The 23,589-nt window shown below is 40.8% G+C and overlaps 1 protein-coding gene across 7 annotated transcripts in view; it reads right to left on the reverse strand.

Annotated features, from left to right (window-relative positions):
* OSBPL3 (oxysterol binding protein like 3) overlaps positions 1-23,589 on the reverse strand; it is a 197,798-nt gene that overhangs the window by 16,673 nt on the left and 157,536 nt on the right. For all 7 annotated transcript variants that reach the window (XM_082471754.1, XM_082471757.1, XM_082471751.1 and 4 more), the window contains 4 exons: positions 22,045-22,295; positions 18,466-18,603; positions 3,463-3,526; positions 431-509 (listed from right to left, as the gene is read on the reverse strand). In XM_082471754.1, the coding sequence (XP_082327880.1) occupies positions 431-509; positions 3,463-3,526; positions 18,466-18,603; positions 22,045-22,295 (532 nt within the window). The remainder of the gene's footprint in view (positions 1-430; positions 510-3,462; positions 3,527-18,465; positions 18,604-22,044; positions 22,296-23,589) is intronic.

Raw genomic sequence — 23,589 nt, forward strand, 5'->3', positions numbered from 1 at the left:
TGTGAGCACGTGAGTCCCAGTAGCCCAGTTCCAGAGGCCATAATGATTACCATTTTGCTTTATGAATAAGTATCAATAATTCCTGAAGCTCAAGGCCATAGCTTTCTTTAAAAATTTTTTTGACAGTGAGGCAGGACAACAGTGTTCAAGAAATATTATCATTCTTAATTGTGTTAGAAAGTAGAAATGTATTTTTTAAAGCCCCTACTCGGGAACTTCGGTGTCCAGGAAGCATTTCCATTAGAGAGAACAAAAATATGAGACTGTCAAAATGAAGAACATTTGAAGCTACTGTCAAACACATTAACAGAAAGAAACACACTCAGCACCACGGGGGCCAATGGGCATCCTGCTCCTAAACCTTGGCCCTAAATTCTATAAAGCTCCTAACCACAGAAGGAGAACTTCTACTTATAGAAGGAGAACTTACGCTGGCAGAGTCACATGGGTTGTGCCAATGGGAACAATTTCCATGGATTTGCCCCAGAATTTGTTCTTCCATCTCATGTCTGAAATGAAATAATACCAAATATTACATATTTAGCAGGAGAGCTAGGTAGACCAAAGCGTTCTTAGGCTGGATAAAGGATCAATCACAATATAGGACAATCTCTTCATAATAAAATTCATTATTATTCAATATAAGTAGCAATTGAGTACCTGGAACAGAATCAGAGAAACTAAAATTATAAAGTCCCTCCCTTGGAAGAACTCACAGTGGGAAAGGCATACAGAAGTGAAAACAAGTAAGGCCCCCCAGAGAGGCACGGGCCATAACTGGGTATGTTGTAAGGTGAAATGGAACCAGAGAAGAAGGAAAGCCCAACATGCTTGGGGAAGGCATCAGAAGAGGCTTGTCTAAAGGGGCTGCTTAAACTGGGCTTGAAGAATAAACAGTTCACTAGGCAGAGAAAAAGCAGTTTAAGGCAGAAGACATGAGAAGACACGAGAGAACAGGGTGTGGTTCTGTCCTCTGGGTCTCAGACTGTTTAGAGAGAAGAGTAGAAAAACAGCTTGAGTGCAAAAAACAGCAGGCTCTACAAGCTTGGCTAAGAAGTCTGATTTGGGTGCACTGGGGGAAATAAGGTTCTGTTTAGACAGAGAATTGATGTGATTAGATACAGACTTTGCCAAGATAACTGGCAGCAGTATGGAGAATGGAACAGGAGCAGGAGAGATGAGAAGCAGGTGACCTGTATGCTCAAGGGATAAATGAGGATGAAGTGAACCAGGACAGTGGTGGTAGGAATGGAGTAGAAGGGAATGATCCTGGAACCATTAAAGAAGCAGAGATAGAACTGGGTGACAAATCAGATGCAGATTGTGAAAGACGGGGAGAATTTGTGGATGATCTCAGATTCTTCCAACTTCATGAATGGTAGTGCCATCAGGGAGACAGGGAATAGAAAAAGAAAGGCAGAGGCAGACGATCCCTCTGGCTGCTGGGTGACAATACACAGACCATAGGGGAGCAAAGGTGAATGCAGGGAGGCCAGTAGGGGGTCATGGCTGTGGTCCAGGAGAGAGGTGGGCTGGGACCAGGAAGCTCCTGGGCACATATTACATGATTCTATTTATATGACATGTCCGGACTAGGCAAATCTATAGGGACAGAAAGAAGATCGGTGGTTGCCTAAGGATGGAAGAGCTTGACAGAAATTGGAAGGCGGGGGTGGGGGGGAGCCATTAAAAGGCGGGAAAAGAGGTTTCTTTTTGGAGTGATGAAAATGTTCTAAAATCGATTGTAGTGATGATTGTACAGCTCTGTGAAGATATGAAAAACCACTGACTTGTACCTTTTAATTAGGTGAGTTGTATAGCATATAAATTATATCTCAATAAGCTGTTACCCCCCAAAAGATAATTGGTTGTTTAAAGCAAATTAGTAACAATGTATGACAGGGTTTATAACATATGTAAGTAAAATGTTGGTCCACAATACCAAAGGTTGGGGAAGGGGAAATAGAAGTACACTTTTGTAAGCTTCTTTTGCTGTATGTTAAGTAGCATAATATCACTTGAAAAGAGACTGTGATATGTTAAAGATACATAATATGAATCCTAAAGTGTAACAACTAAAAAATGGAACAAAGAAGTACAGCTAATAAGGCAACAAAGGATATACAATGGAATCATAGAAAATAATTAATCCAAAAGAATGTAAAAAAAGAAGAAAAGGGGAACAAAGAACAGATGCAACAAACAGAAAACAACAAGAGGCCAGATTTTAATCCAACTATGTTGATAATCACAATAAATGTAAGTGATCTAAACAACCTAATTAAAAGGCAGAAAAATGTCAAAGTGGATAAAAAAAAGCAAGATCTGGCAGTCGTGGGCTTATGGAGACATGGGATTGCCCAGGAAGAAGCTGATGAAGAAGAAGCAAAGGGAGTGGAGGAGAAAACTGATTGATGTAAGGAGCACACAGGAAGTACTTGAAGAAGACCCCTCCCATTACCTAATACCTAACTTAAAAAAATAATAATAAAGTGTTAACAAGGTCAATGACACAGCAATTAGGAGGTTAGAGATCTTATGGGAATTATTTCCAGAGGGTTTCGGTGAAAGAGGAGTCTCCAGTCAAGCTTCATTTTTAAACTTTAGCAGCAAAGACTCAGAAAGGAAACCATGGTACTTGTAACCTAAACTGGTAATATTGCGTCCAGAGAGAGAAACTGGATGGCTACGAACTGGAATGGGGGAAGGAAATTTTTTCACAAAATACTCTTTCTTATCTTTTAAATTTTATAGATGCATTAAAAAAAAGGCAGTGTGGCAAATCAGGTGTTAACCAGTTAGTAGAGAAAAATCTTTTAAAAAACTAACAAGTGCTCATTGTTCAAAAACCTGGGATGCTCAAATTTTCTTTCTATAGCACCTTCTGACTTTGGAATAAATAATTTAACAAAATTAATTAATCCATTTAGGAAATATTTGCAGCCTTATTTATTCTGCAGAGCAAGCCATCCCTTCCCAAATTCAAAATCTAATAAACTGAATACAGGAACAACCCCAAACTGAAAAAAAAGTCAGTAACGTAAAATTTCAGAAGTAAAATTTAAAGCTTTCAAAAGCAAAAGAACCCTCTGCTGTCTAGAATCTGATAAATAACTGTAAATATTTAACGTCTTGAAATACATGAGGCATTTCAAATGTCCGTGGAATGCGATAAAGGAAAAATTATAGCAATAAACAATGGTGGTGGCCCAGACAAAGACTGAGGATTTGTAAAGAAGAGAACAACTAAATTATCCTCCAGAATCTTGAATTATGAAGTCGACAAATGGCAGTTATTGTTCAGAGGTGAGAGGCAAGAACATCAAGTGGTACAGTTTCTTCCAATAAGGCCCAAGTCCAGGGCCCATTTTTGATCTTAACAAGCATTTACAGTAGGTTCCTGAATAAAATAAATTATACCATTACACAAAATGATAGACGTCAAATATATTAGCACATTACCTTGCCAGAAAACAAAATTTCCAGACTCAGCGTGACATGCAGAAATAGGTGGATGGTGGCTGACCTGATGGAAACAAAGGCGAAGAAACAAAAAATTAACTTTTGTGTCTCATGAAATCCATTCTTTCTCCCTTGCACTGAGATGTAATACAACTGCAGCGTCTAACTGAATGGAAACTTGTTTAGTTTCCCTTCGATAAGTCTGTCCTCAAGAGGGTGCTTCTGACATAGTCAGCTCTGTCTTGCTCAAATTTGTCAGGAAAAAGCCTGTGAACGGAAGCCTCCAGAAGCCTGGGGAAAAAGCAGCCAAGTGGTGAGGGATGAGGGTAGAGACGTGTTTTGAAAGACATGAAAACAAAAGCAGAGATGCAAGGGCTGCCCACTTATAAATCATCTAATCTGACATTAGCTACCAAGGTCAAAATCAATGCTATTCTGAAAGTACCCCCAAATGTTTTAATTAAGATGTCAAATAGTAGAACCTTTTAAATGTTACGTAAATATTCCTAAGCAACACACAAATGCTCTTCGGCTCAGCAGGTTTTACTCTTTTGAAAACTCTGCATCACATAGTCCAGCCACTTTTTAAATCACTGACAAGAAGACGAATCCAAGATAGTTTTTTTAAAAAAAGAATGTTTTTATAAAAAAAGAGCTAAACAGTTATGGAAGAAATGTTAGTCAATTGCTAAGAAAAAAATTTTTGTTTATTTTTGTTCATTCTTTGTTCATAAAAATATCTTGAGTAAATATGCAATTACATTCTAGAAAAGAGAGTGCCGTGTAACAGAGACTGTAGCTCATTTCCCTGCCTTTTATCACTGAGGTCATTACTTCTGTTTTATTCACTAATTAAGAAGCTAAAGAGAAAATGACTCTTCAGTTAATTTCCTCATTATCTCAGTAACATGCAAGGCACGAGAGCAGTATATGTGCTGTTATCATAATTCAGTATTAGTAAAGCCAGAGTAATGCTGCTAGCGGTGTTTCCAGAAATTTCTCTGACTTAGTTGGTTCTTAGCAAAGGTATCTTACATTTAGGGCATTTGGGCCAAAGCCATCATATTACATATGAGGAGACTGAAACTAGAAAGACTAAGTAACAGGAACGTTTCCCAAACACACTGATAGGGAAGACGTAGAGGTAAAACCCAGCATTTTTGGTTTACAGATGGTTTTCAAAAAAGTTTCAAAAAAAAAAAAAAATCCGTAAGCAGCCACACCCTGTTTTCAAACATATCTTATCAAGAACTCAGAGCCCGGCTTGAGGTGAACAGGTGTGGCAGGAAGTGGGGATGACCAATCCACAACCACTCGCCTTGCTCTGGACCCTGGACTGCAGTGAGGAACACAGTTTAAGGACCACTTCTGTGGCCTTCCTCCAGGTGGAGAACGGCAGGGACGGGATAATCGTGAGTCACACCACACACAAGTTCAACTGATGGGAGTGCAATGGTACCAGCTTGGCTCGGAGAAAAGTAGGGACAAAGATGTCAACAGGGCAGGCATCTTTCAGATCTTGATGAACATAAATCCCACATCCAATATGAGGTGGGAGGTGCACATTTACCGTCCCTTGATGGTCTTAATTCTCAGAGGCCTCTTGAGAATGTGAGCCCCCATCTCGTGCCTATGGGCTTTTCAGCTCAAACACAGACTTAGAAACCTCACTCCTAAAATGTAACGCTCTGCTTTCCTTCATCGTCTTCTTTTTCAGTCCAACCCCCTGAAGATACTTTATATCACAAACCACTATACCCGTTTTCCCTTCTTTTCCCACTAGCTCTCAACAAAAACAGTGGAGTTAACTTTTAAACCTCAGGATCATATAAAACTAAATTAGGGCAAGACAATACCAACCTCTCACTTCTTCACTCCACCTGCCCTATCCACCTCCCAGTGGAGGGGAGAGGAGCTATGCAATGTTCCCCTGCCCCATAATGTAGGCATATTTTAAAGTAGATTATTATAAAGTAGATCATATTCATTCCCACAGAAATTATGTAGTAAAAAATATAAAGATCACAGCCTTTATCAAGAATTTGGCATTTTATAAGTCTGGCTAAATATAAACATCAAAGCAAAATACTATATATAAAAACTATAAACTCTTCTGTAATAATTTAAAATCCCATAATACAAGGATAAATATACTGTCCATATGAATTATAAAAGAAAGCCTATCATACCATACAGTATACATATGTCCCATAAAATGCTAATTTGACCTTTTAAAATGATTGTGTCAGATTAATGAATCAATGCTTAGCAAAGTGCCTTTAGATGGGGTCCAGGGGATGTTTTCTGAATGCATTAATCTCAACATTGAAATATCAGTGATTTGGCTTATTTCTTTCTGGCTTAAAAAGGCCTTTGGGAGTGATTTATTTGGTGCACATGGCTTTTCAGAAGTTTACAAAGCTTTCCAGGGAAATTAAACTGATGCCTTATTTTTCTTTGATATATTTCCTTACAACAGGTTATTTATTCACGAAACATTTCTGAAGCCGCTGCCACGTGCTGCATGAGTGTCAGAGAGTGAGGGAGAGCTTCTGGAGTCCCACAGATCTAGAACCTAACTGTGCAATAGCATCTACTGGCTGTATGACCTTGAGTGTGTTTTAAAACCCTCTGGGCCCCAATTACCTCATCTGTAAAATAGGGCTAGTACCACTGACTTTGCAAACCCAAAAAGACAACACATGGAAAGTGCCAGGATCATATGCTGGTATGGAGTAAGTAGAGATTAAATTTTAACTTTTTGTCATGAGTAGTATTTCCACTTAGCTCTCACGGTCACCTTGTGCCTTCATTACCCTTATTTTATAAATTAGGAAACGGGTTCTTTCCAGTGAAGAGCCTGCCCAATGTTACACAGTTAATCAGTGATGAGGGTAGTGTTTTAAACCCAGGTCCTCTGACTTCAAATCCAATGCTGTTTCCTGCAATGCCTCCGCTGCTCCTCAATGGCTGCTCTCAAAGTTGGGCTCTGGTCCCTCCCCAGAGCCTCGGCACACCATTAAGGTCCCATCTCATGGATACTTGGAGAAGGAATCTTCTGAGTCTGACCTTTCCAACCTCTCTCTCATTTATTTCTTTGTAAAATGAGGTCTGAGAATCCCTCTGGCTTCAAAATGCTATCATTCTAACATCTGTTTTCTTTGAATCCTAGCATCAGAGGCGGCAGTGGATGCCAGCCAACTGGAGAAGATTCTATTAAGTCTTTGATTAATTTTAATACCCATGGAAAGGGGTAATTCACAGTTAACCATTTAATTTTTGTTGACAGTAATCTCTCTAAAATCTACTGGAATAGAGAATAATGTGCACAATCGAACCTGTGTTTGCTAGTACGGGATTTGGTTGAGTTTCTCTTCTCATTACATTGGAACCCAGGCATAGAAAGGCACTAGATTTTGAGTCTGAACTGATTCAGCCCCGCAGTAGATACTGTCTGTTAGCCTGCTAGCTAAGCCACTTTAGACTAGTTTTTTTAGTATCTCTATCACTTCCTCTCCATTCCAATCAAATAAGAGCAATTTCTGACTGGTAAGGATTCTCCAACATTCAGGAAATTAGTTTACATGGTTTTTATTGTGCAAATATTTATATGTATCTTTTTTTCTACATTCCCAAAGTCAATGAGTTCCCATGGTAGTTAAGAATTCTTGTAATTTATTTGTGTACCTGAGGTCTTTCTTCACCCTGACCTAATCATTTTTGATTTATGCTTTGAGAATGTACTTTATATGAGGTGGGTGGTAAGGAGAGGAGAATACGGGTCAAGAGTACATTTCAATATGTGTGTATTTTGTAGGTTTTTCTTCTTCAGATTTCGAAAAATAAACCCTTAAATACATCAATTCTGCAGCGGTCCAGAGACATAACTATAGAGTCCTCCTAGTTCTGGACACGTCTCTAACCATGAAGCGCTGCTTGTGGAAAAGAGAGTAAGTGGCAGGTCAAAAATCACCCATGGAGGGGACCAAGGCGTTCATCAAACATTTGCTGATTGCCTGTGATGTGTCAGGCACTGTCTTAGTCACTGTGGACACAATGAGAAACAAAAGAGACAAAAATCTTTACCCTCCTGGAGTCTGCATTTTAGTGCAGAAGTGGGTGAGACAGACTATTAAACAAATAAGCACATAATTTGTCAGTAGTAAAGGAGAATAAAGCAAGGATGAGGATGGAGGATGGGGGATGGTGAGTGGAAGTATCATATCAGACAGGGTGGTAGGGGCAGGACTCTGTGATAGAAACCTCTGAGACTAAGAGAAATAAGGCAGTTAACCGCACGGATAGCTGGGGGAAGTATGTCCAGGTCAGAGGACACAGCCACTACCCAGGGCTGACAAATGCCCGATATGTTTTAGGAGAAGCAAAAAGGCCAGCATGGCTAAAGCTGAATGAGTCAAAGTGGGAGGAGGCATGACATCTGGGGGTGGCATCTTGGAGGGCTTTGTGGGCCACAGCCAGGACTTGGGATTTGATTCCAAGTGACTGGGGAAATCGTTAGAGCAATCGCTCTGGCTGCTGAGTGCAGAACTGGCTATGGAAACAAGAGACCAGTTGATGAGTCTGTCGCCACAAGCCCAGTCACTGATGCCGATGGCTTGGGCTTGGTGGCCAGCACCAGTGGGGTGGCAGTGAAAATGGCTGGTTTTGGAAGGAAGATCCTAGGATTTGCTGATGAATAGGATGTGGATTATAAGAGAAAGCTATTAAGGAGGATGCCAAGGATGCTGGCCTGATTTGGGGGAGAATACAGCTGCCAATTATTTTCTCTTCCCCTAAGTTCAGAGTTAAGCACTTATTTGATAAATACACGGTTTCTTTAAAAGAAAACAAAAACCAAAAAGTACATTAAGTAATGACTTGACCTAGAAATGCAGAAGCACTGGTTTAGTCACCTTATAGTTGATTTATTGCTTATTTTATTTGCAGCTTGAATTTCCCCTGATAATGTCTTTAAACAAGCTGCCACTTTAATCAGAAGTAAATAACCCTGCCTACTAGTAGATAAAAGAACTATTCAGACGGGTGATGTGGGTGTGCGGCGGGGTGGGGCGGGGGGGAGGAGTGATAAGTATGGTATTTTTAAATCCAGCCAAGAATGTTTGTTCAGAGTTCTGATGAGTAACAGAAAAGGAAGAAGGGCTGAGCCCATGAAGCAGAAGAAAAAAGACTTCATTTGACTCTCTTACATTTTAGTGACTCAATAACTCTGCTCAGCTTTTCTGTCAGAAACTCAACAGTAGTGGCTGGGTGGGTAAATGGTGAAAATGGCTTGAACAGTAACCTGACAACTGAAGCTCCAGGTAATTAGGAAAAGCCACTTTTAGACAATAGCTTAACTGCTTATCCTCTATAGACACCAACTTTTGTACTTTTGTTCCCAAAGGTACAAAACACAGAAGCAGAGCAAACTGAAATGAGTTTTCTCACCCGTCCAGTCCCTGATGAAGCTCCACCCAGGCTGCCCGAGAACCAAGGAGGAAGGACCTGCAGGCAGGATCCTCGGTCCCTGACAAGGGAAAGGAAGTCCTTTCCTTCTGGATTCCCTTGGAAAAAAAAGGAAACTCCTCCCCTGAGAAGGTGGAACAGTCAGAGGTTAGCACATATGACGGGAATGTTTATGATGGATTCCTGAATGTTCCTTGTTCACAAAGGCCACTGCCCAGCCCACAATGGGAGTTGAGAACAAAGTCCTACGTGAGTTTGGAGGATGAAAGGTTTACGTGACAATGAGAGGCAAAACCCCATAGTCTGAACAGTGTACAAAAGGCTGTTTTCACATCGGCAGCTGATGACTCCGGCAGCTCTGAGCGCTAAACCCACACAAGAGACACCAAAAAAAGGTGAGGGAGAGAGGATGCTGGAATAGAAACAGAGGGTGCAGCTGAGGGCCACTGGAAGGCGCTGATGGGCCTAGGCGTCGGTTTCCTCACCTGTAACTGATCCTCACCCCACGTGCCACACAGGGGTATTGTGAAGATCAAATAAGGTCCTGCACAAGTTTGAAAAGCATAAAGCACCCTGCAAGCATAATACTAGTTAACTGTTAGGAGGAAAACTTGAACAGCAAATGCTTTCTCTCGTTTCTGACTGCACGAGTCATTTTGCTCCTCCTGCATTTTTGGGTCTTCTAGGTGAGATACAAGGTAAAGGGGGCAAGCTTCCACGTAGCTGAACTCTGTGCAGTAGCACTTACTTCAACTTCCTGAATCACCGACGACTCCAAACAACCCCATACCCACCAAAACCACAAGCCACAAAACCTAAGGGCTTGGAGTAAAGGGATAGACATCACTTTCCAAATCACCTGACTCTGCTGTCTAGAAAACTCAGTAGAAAAGCTGAGTTATCTTTGTTTCTTTCCAGGTCCTTTCACTTGGAGAGAGGATTTCCACCAATGTCCTCCTTAGAATAAAATTCCACCCCAAAATCTTAATTCGGGGTCCTGTTCAGTTTATTATGTTAGTCATTCAGCAAGCTCTACTCATTGTAGAGAGATACAAGAAAGCAAAGAAGCCCCAAACTCTGAAAGCGGAAGTCCATCACCTACACCTAATGGACAAGGGTAGAGTCATGCTGTCTCCATAACAGAACGTCTCCTGGGACAGAAGCAGGAGAAGCCAGACTGGCAGGTACCAGCATGAAACAGAATAAATGCTCTGGCACTCTCTTTAGATGTGTTAAATCAGAAAGCCTTCATGCACAACGGGTCGCCAGGTCAGCATAACCAACAAGGGCGAGAGAGGGAGTGCGGGAGGCTGAATTGATGTTTCTCCTGCGGGCCGGGAACGGAGGGCCCTGGTCAAAACCCTTTTCACTTCTGCGGCAGTGGACAGCCTGCCACATTGAATTAAATAGACACCTCTCCTTCTCACCGTACACTTACCTGATGACTACAATTCTGTCTTCCTAAGTAGTCTATGGGGAAAGCATCACTGGTCAGGCTGACCAAAGCCATCTGGTCCCCATGGCAGGTCTATTTTTCATGCTAAAGGCATATAGTAGCATTCTGGTTTACACATGTCTCTTATAACCTTAGCTAGTGTGATTCTGTCCCTGAGAGGCTCATCCATTCTCAGGTATATTTAAAGAATCAACTATCTAGCCCATAAGGCTAAATTCAAGACAGATGAAGTGGCTCCCTCATGATCAGGACTGGTGGTATCCCCATGGTGAAGCCAGCTGTGAGGACTCCTGGGTGCCTCGTGGCTGGCTTTGTGTCAGAGACTCACCAGTGACGTTATGCCACCTTCAAACCACTTGAATCAGTAGAGTAGATATCGCATATCTTATTTCAACACTCCTCTAAATGTTCTTAACACTGTGTATTAAAAAGCACTTTAAGAGCTGCCTCTAAATATAAGAGCAACAACCAGGTACTGAATGTGCTTTATGTATCAATGTGTTATTTCACTTAGCCTTCCTGCAACCTGTGAGCTAAGCATGATCATTCCTATTTTACAGATAATGAAACAACTGAGTTTCAGAAAGTTTAAGTAGCTCATACAAGGCCACACACAAAGTGCTGGGGTTAGGATTTTAAAGCAGGTCCATATTACATCCAGCATGCCCTATGCTACTAACAACGACCAGATCTCTTTCTTGCTTATTTCCTTGGGATCCATTTCATGGAACTAAAGACTAGGTTATGTAATGCTCTTTCCGTCTCTGTGCACATGCGCCCAGGAGCTCTGCTTTCTCTCTCCCTGCCACCACAGTGGAACCACGTGCAGATCCTGAATCAGCCCTGCCCCATCAAGGGCTTGTGGGATTGAAGCTCAGGTTTACACAAGCTCACGTTACTACTCTTTTCTTCTACCTATTCATCCTGTCCTGATTGTCTGCTGTAGTTTGGAGCTATTTTTGGCCTTTGCTTTTTCACATGAGTGCATGTAATACCATGGAAACCAAATTATATTTTCATTTATTCACATTCCATTTTAGATTTAGTACTTAAATAACCCAGTTGAATTTGAATCAGATTATCTTACCCTTTAACTACTGATTTAACCCCCTACCGCCCCACTATCAGTGTTTAACGTCTCGTTTTAGCTGCTAACTGGAAAGCGATTGAAAATGTGCTTTGGGATTATCGTATAGTCATTTTCCTTTGAGTTTCAGAGAACGCTGCTCATAATTCAGTTACAACCACCATTGTCCTAAGTCTCTCAGCCACACCACCCTCCCGTTCCTACTCCCATAATACCAGTCCACTGATAAAGAAGGCAGCAAGATAACAGAAGGCAAATAATGTTTTAGCAACCCATCCCTTTTTCCTCAGTTTTCTAAGAATTGAGAGGGGAGAAATGTATCAATGATGTTTCATGTTCCCAGGTTGACATTTAGGGATATACAGAGGGCAGACACATTCAGGTGCTGCCTTAACCAGATGGGAGAGAAATGGTCTTTATTTTCAGGCACGGTGCACTCTATTTTAGCTAAACAATTCCTTACTGACAGAGGTTTTCGATGTCCCCAACATTCCACTATGGCAAACCATGCTGTCATACATCAATAACGACAACAAACCTTCATATACCACTTCATACTTCGAGTATAAGTGCTCTAAGTGCTAGTGAGAGGGAGAGCTGAGATTTGAATCTAGGCTGGCTGACTCCAGAGATACTGTTCTTGAATATAATTCTCTGCTAACTCAGGTGGGAAGGGTCTTGTGGAATGTCCTCAGGGAACTCAGGCTGCGTAAGCATAAGGTACGTCCATCCACTGGGATGAGGGACAGACGTTCTTGTCTGCCCCCAGCTCCCACCCACTGCAGTATCCCAGCACCTGGAACAGTGACAGGCAGGTGGTATAGTCTCGAGAAATATTTACGGATGGAATGAATAAATACACGAATGAATGATTCCTCTTAAATCAAAATCAAGAGTAATGTGTTTCTTTGGTGCTGCCCCTTCTGATGGGGGTGCTCCAGCTCTAGAAGGACGACTCAGCAAGCTAGGGGGCACACTTTAAATCCCTAAGTTGCAGTTGGGCAAATGCTTCGTGCTTTAAAAGTCCCTCCCCACACACTTCTACCACAGAAGTCCACCCACTGGAGGCAAGGTTCTGAGCCTCACGTCAGGCTTCCGAACCTGGGGATCGAGCAACGGGAGGAGGAATTCCTAGAGAATCACACTTTGAAGGCTAGCGGGATTTGACTGCAGGACTTCGACAGGACTGGGGGAAACAGAGACTCCACTCTTGGAGGGCACACACAAAGTAGTGTGCGCATCGGGACCCAGGGGAAGGAGCAGTGACCCCAGGGGAGACTGAACCAGACCTACCTGCTGGTGTTGGGGGGTCTCCTGCTAAGGTGGGGGTGGCTGTGCCTCACCGTGGGGACAAGGACACTGGCAACAGAAGTTGTGGGAAGTACTCCTTGGCTTGAGCCCTCCCAGAGTCTGCCATTAGCCCCACCAAAGAGCCCTGGTAGGCTCCAGTGTTGGGTTGCCTCAGGGCAAACAACCAACAGGGAGGGAACCCAGCCCCACCCATGAGCAGTCAAGCTGATTAAAGTTTACTAAGCTCTGCCCACCAGAGCAACAGCCAGCTCTACCCACCACCAGTCCCTCCCATGAGGAAACTTGCACAAGCCTCTTAGATAGCCTCATCCATCAGAGGGCAGACAGCAGAAGCAAGAAGAACTACAATCCTGCAGCCTGTGGCAAAAAAAACCCCACATTCACAGAAAGATAGACAAGATGAAAAGGCAGAGGGCTATGTACCAGATGAAGGAAGAAGATAAAACCCCAGAAAAACAACTAAATGAAGTAAAGATAGGTAACCTTCCAGAAAAAGAATTCAGAATAATGATAGTGAAGATGATCCAGGACCTCAGAAAGAGAATGGAGGCAAAGATCGAGAAGATGCAAGAAATGTTTAACAAAGAGTTAGAAAAATTAAAGAACAAACAAACAGAGATTAACAATACAATAAGTGAAATGAAAAATACACTAGAAGGAATCAATAGCAGAATAACTGAGGAACGGATAGCAGAATAACTGAAGAACGGATAAGTGACCTGGAAGACAGAAGGGTGGAATTCACTGCTGCAGAACAGAATAAAGAAAAAAGAATGAAAAGAAATGAAGGCAGCCTAAGAGACCTCTGGGACAACATTAAATGCAACAAAATTTGCATTATAGGGGTCCCAGAAGGAGAAGAGAGAGAGAAAGGACCAGAGAAAATATTTGAAGAGATTATAGTCGAAAACTTCCCTAACATGGGAAAGGAAATAGCCACCCAAGTCCAGGAAGCGCAGAGAGTCCCATACAGGATAAACCCAAGGAGAAACACGCCGAGACACATGATAACCAAATTGGCAAAAATTAAAGACAAAGAAAAATTATTGACAGCAGCAAGGGAAAAACGACAAATAACATACAAGGGAACTCCCATAAGGTTAACAGCTGATTTCTCAGCAGAAACTCTACAAGCCAGAATGAAGTGGCATGATATACTTAAAGTGATGAAAGGGAAGAACCTACAACCAAGATTACTCTACCCAGCAATGATCTCATTCAGATTTGATGGAGAAATCAAAAGCTTTACAGACAAGCAAAAGCTAAAAGAATTCAGCACCACCAAACCAGCTCTACAACAAATGCTAAAGGAACTTCTCTAAGTGGGAAAGACAAGAGAAGAAAAGGACCTACAAAAACAAAGCCAAAACAATTAAGAAAATGGTCATAGTAACATACATATAGATAATTACCTTAAATGGGAATGGATTAAACACTCCAACCAAAAGACAGAGGCTTGCTGATGGATACAAAAACAAGACCCATATATATGCTGCCTACAAGAGACGCACTTCAGACCTAGGGACACACACAGACTGAAAGTGAGGGGATGGAAAAAGATATTCCATGTAAATGGAAAGCAAAAGAAAGCTGAAGTAGCAATACTCATATCAGATAAAATAGACTTTAAAATAAAGAATGTTACAAGAGACAAGGAAGGACACTACATAATGATCAAGGGATCAATCCAAGAAGAAGATATAACAATTATAAATATATATGCACCCAACATAGGAGCACCTCAATACATAAGGCAACTGCTAACAGCTATAAAAGAGGAAATCGACAGTAACACAATAATAGTGGGGGACTTTAACACCTCACTTACACCAATCGACAGATCAACCAAACAGAAAATTAATAAGGAAACACAAGCTTTAAATGACACAATAGACCAGATAGATTTAATTGATATTTATAGGACATTCCATCCAAAAAGAGCAGATTACACTTTCTTCTCAAGTGCGCACGGAACATTCTCCAGGATAGATCACATCTTGGGTCACAAATCAAGCCTCAGTAAATTTAAGAAAATTGAAATCATATCAAGCATCTTTTATGACCACTACACTATGAGATTAGAAATCAATTACACGGGAAAAAATGTAAAAAACACAAACACATGGAGGCTAAACAATACATTACTAAATAACCAAGAGATCACTGAGGAAATCAAAGAGGAAATAAAAAAATACCTAGAGACAAATGACAATGAAAACATGATGATCCAAAACCTATTGGATGCAGCAAAAGCAGTTCTAAGAGGGAAGTTTATAGCTATACAAGCCTACATCAGGAAACAAGAAAAATCTCCAATAAACAATCTAACCTTACACCTAAAAGAACCAGAGAAAGAAGAACAAACAAAACCCAAAGTTAGCAGAAGGAAAGAAATCATAAAGATCAGAGCAGAAATAAAAGAAATAGAAACAAAGAAAACAATAGCAAAGATCAATAAAACCAAAAGCTGGTTCTTTGAGAAGATAAACAAAATTGATAAACCATTAGCCAGACTCATCAAGAAAAAGAGGGAGAGGATTCAAATCAATAAAATTAGAAATGAAAAAGGAGAAGTTACAACAGACACCACAGAAATACAAAGCATCCTAAGAGATGACTACAAGCAACTTCATGCCAATAAAATGGACAACCTGGAGGAAATGGACAAATTCTTAGAAAGGTATAACCTTCCAAGACTGAACCAGGAAGAAATAGAAAATATGAACAGACCAATCACAAGTAATAAAATGGAAACTGTGATTTAAAATCTTCCAACAAACAAAACTCCTGGACCAGATGGCTTCACAGGTGAATTCTATCAAACATTCAGAGAAGAGCTAACACCCATCCTTCTCAAACTCTTCCAAAAAATTGCAGAGGAAGGAACACTCCCAAACTCATTCTATGAGGCCACCATCACCCTGATACCAAAACCAAACAAAGATACTACAAAAAAAGAAAATTACAGACCAGTATCACTGATGAATATACATGCGAAAATCCTCAACAAAATACTAGCAAACAGAATCCAACAACACATTAAAATGATCATACACCATGATCAAGTGGGATTTATCCCAGGGATGCAAGGATTCTTCAGTATACGCAAATCAATCAATGTGATACACCATATTAACAAACTGAAGAAGAAAAACCATATGATCATCTCAGTAGATGCAGAAAAAGCTTTTGACAAAATTCAACACCCATTTATGATAAAAACTCTCCAGAAAGTGGGCATAGAGGGAACCTACCTCAACATAATAAAGGCCATATATGACAAACCCACAGCAAACATCATTCTCAATGGTGAAAAACTGAAAGCATTTCCTCTAAGATCAGGAACAAGACAAGGATGTCCACTCTCACCACTATTATTCCACATAGATTTGGAAGACCTAGCCACAGCACTCAGAGAAGAAAAAGAAATAAAAGGAATACAAATTGGAAAAGAAGAAGTAAAACTGTCACTGTTTGCAGATGACATGATACTATACAGAGAGAATCCTAAAAATGCCACCAGAAAACTACTAGATCTAATCAATGAATTTGGTCAAGTTGCAGGATACAAAATTAATGCACAGAAATCTCTTGCATTCCTATACACTAATGATGAAAAATCTGAAAGAGAAATTAAGGAAACACTCCCATTTACCACTGCAACAAAAAGAATAAAATACCTAGGAATAAGCCTACCTAGGGAGACAAAATACCTGTATGCAGAAAACTATAAGACACTGCTGAAAGAAATTAAAGATGATATCAACAGATGGAGAGATATACCATGTTCTTGGATTGGAAGAATCAAAATTATGAAAATGACTCTACTACCCAAAGCAATCTACAGATTCAATGCAATCCCTATCAAATTACCAATGGCATTTTTTATGAAACTAGAACAAAAAAATCTTAAAATTTGTATGGACACACAAAAGACCCCGAATAGCCAAAGCAGTCTTGAGGGAAAAAAGCAGAGCTGGAGGAATCAGACTCCCTGACTTCAGACTATGCTACAAAGCTACACTAATCAAGACAATATGGTACTGGTACAAAAACAGAAACATAGATCAATGGAACAAGATAGAAAGCCCAGAGATAAACCCACACACCTATGGTCAACTAATCTATGACAAAGGAGGCAAGGATATACAATAGAGAAAAGACAGTCTTTTCAATAAGTGGTGCTGGGAAAACTGGACAGCTACATGTAAAAGAATGAAATTAGAACAGTTCCTAACACCATACACAAAAATAAACTCAAAACGGATTAGAGGTCTAAATGTAAGACCGGACACTATAAAACTCTTAGAGGAAAACATAGGAAGAACACTCTTTGACATAAGTCAGAGCAAGATCTTTTTTGATCCACCTCCTAGAGTCATGGAAATAAAAACAAAAATAAACAAATGGGACCTAATGAAACTTCAAAGCTTTTGCACAGCAAAGGAAACCATAAACAAGACGAAAAGGCAACCCTTAGAATGGGAGAAAATATTTGTAAATGAATCAACGGACAAAGGATTAATCTCCAAAATATATAAACACCTCTTGCAGCTCAATATTAAAGAAACAAAGAACCCAATCCAAAAATGGGCAAAGACCTAAATAGACATTTCTCCAAAGAAGACATACAGATGGCCAAGAAGCACATGAAAAGCTGCTCAACATCACTAATTATTAGAGAAATGCAAGTCAAAACTACAATGAGGTATCACCTCACACCAGTTAGAATGGGCATCATCAGAAAATCTACAAACAACAAATGCTGGAGAGGGTGTGGAGAAAAGGGAACCCTCCTGCACTGTTGGTGGGAATGTAAATTGATACAGCCACTATGGAGAACAGTATGGAGGTTCCTTAGAAAAGTAAAAATAGAATTACCATATGACCCAGCAATCCCACTCCTGGGCATATACCCTGAGAAAACCGTAATTCAAAAAGACACATGCACCCCAATGTTCATTGCAGCACTATTTACAATAGCCAGTTTGTGGAATCTACCTAAATGCCCATCGACAGGTGAATGGATAAAGAAGATGTGGTACATATATACAATGGAATATTATTCAGCCATAAAAAGGAGCGAAATTGGGTCATTTGTAGAGACATGGATGGATCTAGCGACTGTCATACAGAGTGAAGTAAGTCAGAAAGAGAAAAACAAATATTGTATATTAGCGCATATATGTGGAACCTAGAAAAATGGTACAGAAGAACCGGTTTGCAGGGAAGAAATTGAGACACAGATGTAGAGAACAAATGTATGGACACCAAGGGGGGAAAGCGGCAGGGGGTGTGGTGGTGGGATGAATTGGGAGATTGGGATTGACATGTATACACTGATGTGTATAAAATGGATGACTAATAACAACCTGCTGTGTAAAAAATAAAATAAAATAAAATTCAAAAAAAAAAAAGTCCCTCTCCACTACGACTTTCAACAGGAAGGGCTCTGACTATGCATATGGCCAAACGAGCCTCAGCCTGGCTCGCGCATTTATGCCCACGGGTGGCGGAGAGGTTTCAGTAGAAGGAAACTGATCCCTCTGTTTATGTGTAAAGGCACTGTAATTATCTCAGTTGCTTTGAAGCCAGTGAAAGGTGGAATATAAATATTTCAAAAGCACATTTAATGGGAGGCATAAGCAACTTCTCCCAACAAACAAAAAAGGTGTATACCCACCTGTTCTGAAAAAAACTGGAAGCCCTTGTCCTCACGAATACATTCGTATGTTTCTCCAAGAACTGGATTAAAGGGCTTGCTCCCAGCGCGGAAGTAGCTAGATGCGTATGCAGACACGGCGAAGGCTGCCACGTACACCTAGCGAGAGCGGAGAGAACCTGGTTATTTCTCCGTCACCAAGAAATTTATTTTTACGAACAAAGACATAAACAAAATAAAACGTCTCTTTCTCTCTTTACAGTTTATCTCGAAAAGCCAAAGATTTGTCCCTGGTTTAAAGACACCCAAACCGACTCTGGTTTCAAGTTGTAGGTTTAAATAGTGTTCATTTTGGCCCAGGCACAAGTGGACCAGACCTTTTCAGATTGTCCATTTGGTCTGATGCCTGCAAGTGGGTAGAGGCTTTCAAGATGGTGAATCAGTCCCTCTAAACCAGCCACTATCTGAGAATCCTGAGGTCGTGCTAAGGCTTTTGAGGAGGAGAGGGATGAAGAGTATTAAAAAAGCTAAACTTCCCTCAAAATTCAGGAATAAGCCACAGGGAACTCTGCTCAATACTCTGTAATAACCTAAATGGGAAAAGAGCTTAAAAAAGAATTGATACATGTATTATATGTATAACTGGAATCACTTTGCTGTACACCTGAAACTAACACAACATTGTTAATCAACTGTACTCCAATATAAAAAAAAAAATTCAGGAATAAGCATCCTAAGTTTAATCATTCAAAATTTGATATTGTAGAAACCAAAAACCCCCCTCATTTTGACCAAAGAAATCTGTGGGAGTCATTTCCTGACCCTGGGACAGAGCACAGTGCCTTTTTAAGAAGTTCTGCTTTTCTGGGAGGAAAAATGAAAACTCAAAAAGGAAAAGGAAGGCAAACTATAGGTGAACACGAAATGAGCAAAATCCTTTAATGGCCCTGGCTGTGAGGGTCTCAGCCTTTTCCACAGTTCCCCTTTCAGGGCACCAAAGAGCCACAGTACAGGCACACCTCGTTTTATTGTGCTTTACTTCATTGTGCTTTGCAGAAACTTCTTTTTTTATAAATTGAAGGTTTGTGGCAACCTTGCATCAAGTAAGTCTATTGGCACCATTTTTCCAAGAGCATTTGCTCACTTCATGTCTCTGTGTCCCATTTTGATACTTCTCACATTATTTCAAACTTTTTCATTATTATTATACTTGTTATGGTGATCTGTGATCAGTGATGTTACTACCACCACTCAATGAAGGCTCTGGTGCATTGATGGTTAGCATTTTTTAGCAATAAAGTATTTTTTAAGTTAAGGCGTATACCTTGTTTTTTTTAGATATAACGCTATTGTACACTTAATAGACTATAGTATAAACATAACTTTTATACGCACTGGGAAACCAAAAAATTCATGTGACCCACTTTATTGTAATATTTGCTTTATCGCTGTGGTCTGGAACCAAATTCGCAATATCTCTGAGATGTGTCTGTATCCTTTTTGGTCTTTTGAGGGGCAAGGGGCAAAAAAATTAAACCGAAGTAGCAATAGCAAATTTTCCTTTCTAATACAGAATAATAATCTCAATATTTCCTCTTCTCAGCTCATTTCATGAAGTTTCTTATATTGGCAAAAAAAAAGCTGTGTGCCTTTCATAAATGCTTAGTCACATAACTTTCAACAGCCTTTTGCAAACTGGTCCCACCTTACCACCTCACACTAAAGCTGCTCACTCTAGAGCAGCTGGAGAGCTTATAAAAATCAATTTGCTGTGCTCAATTCAGTCTGTTCTTGAAACCTGGGTATCTGTTCCTCTCTCTGTTTCCTCAGATGCCTGTTACCTAATAAACAACAAGGTCACACGTCTACATGGAATGCTGAATCAACCTTGAATCACCTTCACAATTTAACATATAAAACATTTATAAAAGAACCTGGTATCATTCATCATGTAGGGGGAGAAAGGAGGGAGGGAGCAGGCAAAACGAAGCATCCTCCTTGTGGGCTGACAATATGAGAGAGAATCTCTGCAGGGGTAGAGCTGACCTTCATACTCAGAGCAGTAAACACAATCCATGGGCTAGGTTAGTTCTCAATTCTTTCCTGAACTTTCCCTTCCTAATATACTGGTGCCTTTTCTCAAACTTCTTCTCAAGGTCAATGACACCACTCAATCAGCTGACATCCTAAGGGTCTCTAAATTGCTACAAGAATGAAACACCTTTTAAGAATGCTTTCATCTTCAGAGCCAATCATTTTCTTTAAAGAGAAGCACTGCCCACGAATGATAACTTTTAACACTTGCCTTGGCAGCTATTTGCCTCCCTTTTGTTCACAGAAATTCTCTGGGGAAGAGTAACAAAGAAGACAAAAAATAAACAGCTTGTTTTTCTCTCCTACTCTGATTATCATTAGTATCAAGAAAGAAAATCTCTTTGATGGGAGAAGTCCCAGGAGACAGTATGGGATGAGACAGGATGTCTCTTTCAACCAGTAGTTAAGATTTTCCCTTAATCCTCAAATCACTGAAGAAATTGAAGTTTTAATGAGGGTTTAAACTGCAGAATGTGTACAATTTAGAAAACAACGGCGTCCTCCAACAGTGAGACGGGGATGTATAGCTGGGCCCCTGAGGCTGGGGGCGTGCTGTCCCACTTAGCCAATCAGCAGATGCTTAGGGCAGAGATGCTGCATTTGGGGGAAGACACTCATGTCCCAGCATCCCACACAAACAATGACCTTTCTGTTGAGCAGGTAACATACCAGGAGGCAAAAAGAGGAAGAGACACTCAGTTTTGAAGAACAAATAGCCACAGTCACAGAAAGGGCTGATTTGGCCAGTCTTGCCACTAAGGTACCCCTAACCCCATCCCCACAAGACAGGGGAAGGATGAGAAATACTTGGAGACCCCTTCATCGGAAGCCCCATCACTTGATTAGAATTGATACTGAGTAGAGAACAGAAGGTTAATCTTTCTAGGGTGAGGGTTTTTTTAAAAAACTTATTCCATAAAATAAGAAGTATGTGTGTGGGATCAACTATACTCCGATAAAAATTAATTCAAAAAAAAAAGAAGTGCGGGGGGGGGGGAGAAGAATCTTTCTGATGTGAAACCTGTGAGTGAATGATATTTTCTAAACATTTAGGGGCTGATAGGACAGTTCCAAAAATAAACAAAAACATTCTCAAGGGAAATTTACCCTGGATGAAACAAAACAAAACAACCAGCTCCAAAAATTAAGTTCTATTCACTCAGGGTAGTAAAAATAAATACTCAGACAGCCCTCAAGACATGTCTTCCAGCCAGGCAATAGCAGAACAATCCCATGGAAGGTCCTGGAGAAAGAGGAAACCACAAAGCAGAACTACCCCCAGGCCGCAGCTGTCACGGGGAAGCCGCCCCCAGTGGCAATTCCTGACCAGGTGACTGAAAACAGCCAGGCGGAGGGGAAGCGGAGGTGGCTGGGAAATGAACCGATCTGACGGGCAATCCAGACGGGAGCCGGAGGAACAGGAGCCCTGGCTGTGCCCGTCTTGGCTCTGCCGGGCCCCGTGAGTGGCCGCCGCGCCTGCGGTGAAGGGGCGGCTTGCGCGCTCACCATCCTCTCCAGGGCACTGGGCGTCCGGGCGGCCTTGTCCAGGAGCTCGCTGTACTCCAGCTCCTCACACAGCCTCTGCAGCGTGTTGAGGGGCTCATTGAGCTCCACGGGCATGGCCACCTTAGACAGGTCCTTCCCGATGTTAGTTCTCAGGATGTTCCACAAGCTGACATTACCGGACTTGGGGCACGGGGCCGGCAAGCACGTTCTTCTTTTGGACTTGGCTTCCCCTCCGCTTGGGAGAACGGGCCCTGAAAGGGAAATAAGTCTGGTTGCCTTACAAGGATTTTCATTTTATTTTACTATTAAAAAGGAAAAAAAAAAATCCACCTTACTGAGCAAGTACGCCATGATACTATTAATCTCAGTTATCCAGATTATGGCTGAAGTCAGAAAATAAAAAGAATTCTGAGCAGCTAAATGAAGTACCAAAAATTATAAGCACTAAAACTCGTGGACCTTATTCATGGGGAGGTCTTCATACTCCTAATCAAAGGCTAGTTCCTCGTAGCTTATATGCACTTAGAATAAAACTGGAAACTGGATTGCTATGCCCAGAGCAGGTTACTTTTAAACTCTTTATAAAAGCACTTCAAGTTCTGATAAAAACTTTTAAAGTCTTTTTAAAAAATCGTTTCCAGGGCTTCCCTGGTGGCGCAGTGGTTGAGAATCTGCCTGCCGGTGCAGGGCACACGGGTTCGAGCCCTGGTCTGGGAAGATCCCACATGCCACGGAGAAACTAGGCCTGTGAGCCACAACTACTGAGCCTGCGCGTCTGGAGCCTGTGCTCCGCAACAAGAGAGGCCGCGATAGTGAGAGGCCCGCGCACCGCGATGAAGAGTGGCCCCCGCTTGCCGCAACTGGAGAAAGCCCTCGCGCAGAAACGAAGACCCAGCGCAGCCAAAAATAAATAAATAAATAAATAAAGCCAGAAAACCTCTAAAAAAAAAAATCGTTTCCAATTCTGGTAAAACAATTGTGTTTATTATAGGAAAATTATAAAGGAAACAAAAGTCATCGATTATCCCACTACCCAGAAATAGTAGCCATTTATATTTTGGAGTATTTTCATTTAGTGTTTTCTCCATATAGCTGACAATGTTTGTACAGTTGAATGCTTTGCTTAATCAGTTAACATAAATATTTTTCCATGCTATTCAAAATTCTTCTACAACATTATTTTTAATGACTGTAAAACAATTCCATGCTATGGATAAGCCATAATTTATTGAATCATTCATCTGTTGTTGGACTTTTAGATTTATTTCAATGTTTTGCTAAAAAAAAGTAGTGAATATTCATATTCTTAGATATTTAATTATATCTGATTATTTTCTTAGAATATACAGAAGTGGGAATCATACACTGATTAATACGATCATACTGCTCTTCAAAAAGGCTGTATCAGTTTCCCATTTATCAGCAAGCATATACCAGTGTCCATGTTCTCAGACCATTCCAGGCTTGTCAGCATTCGTTCTGAATTCTTGGCAAATCGTTAGGTGGACAGCGCTATCTCCTTGTTTTAACCTACATTAGAAAAAT

Source organism: Balaenoptera physalus (genome assembly GCF_965194825.1).
Source record: "Balaenoptera physalus genome assembly, chromosome: 8".
Classification (NCBI taxonomy): Eukaryota; Metazoa; Chordata; class Mammalia; order Artiodactyla; family Balaenopteridae; genus Balaenoptera; species Balaenoptera physalus.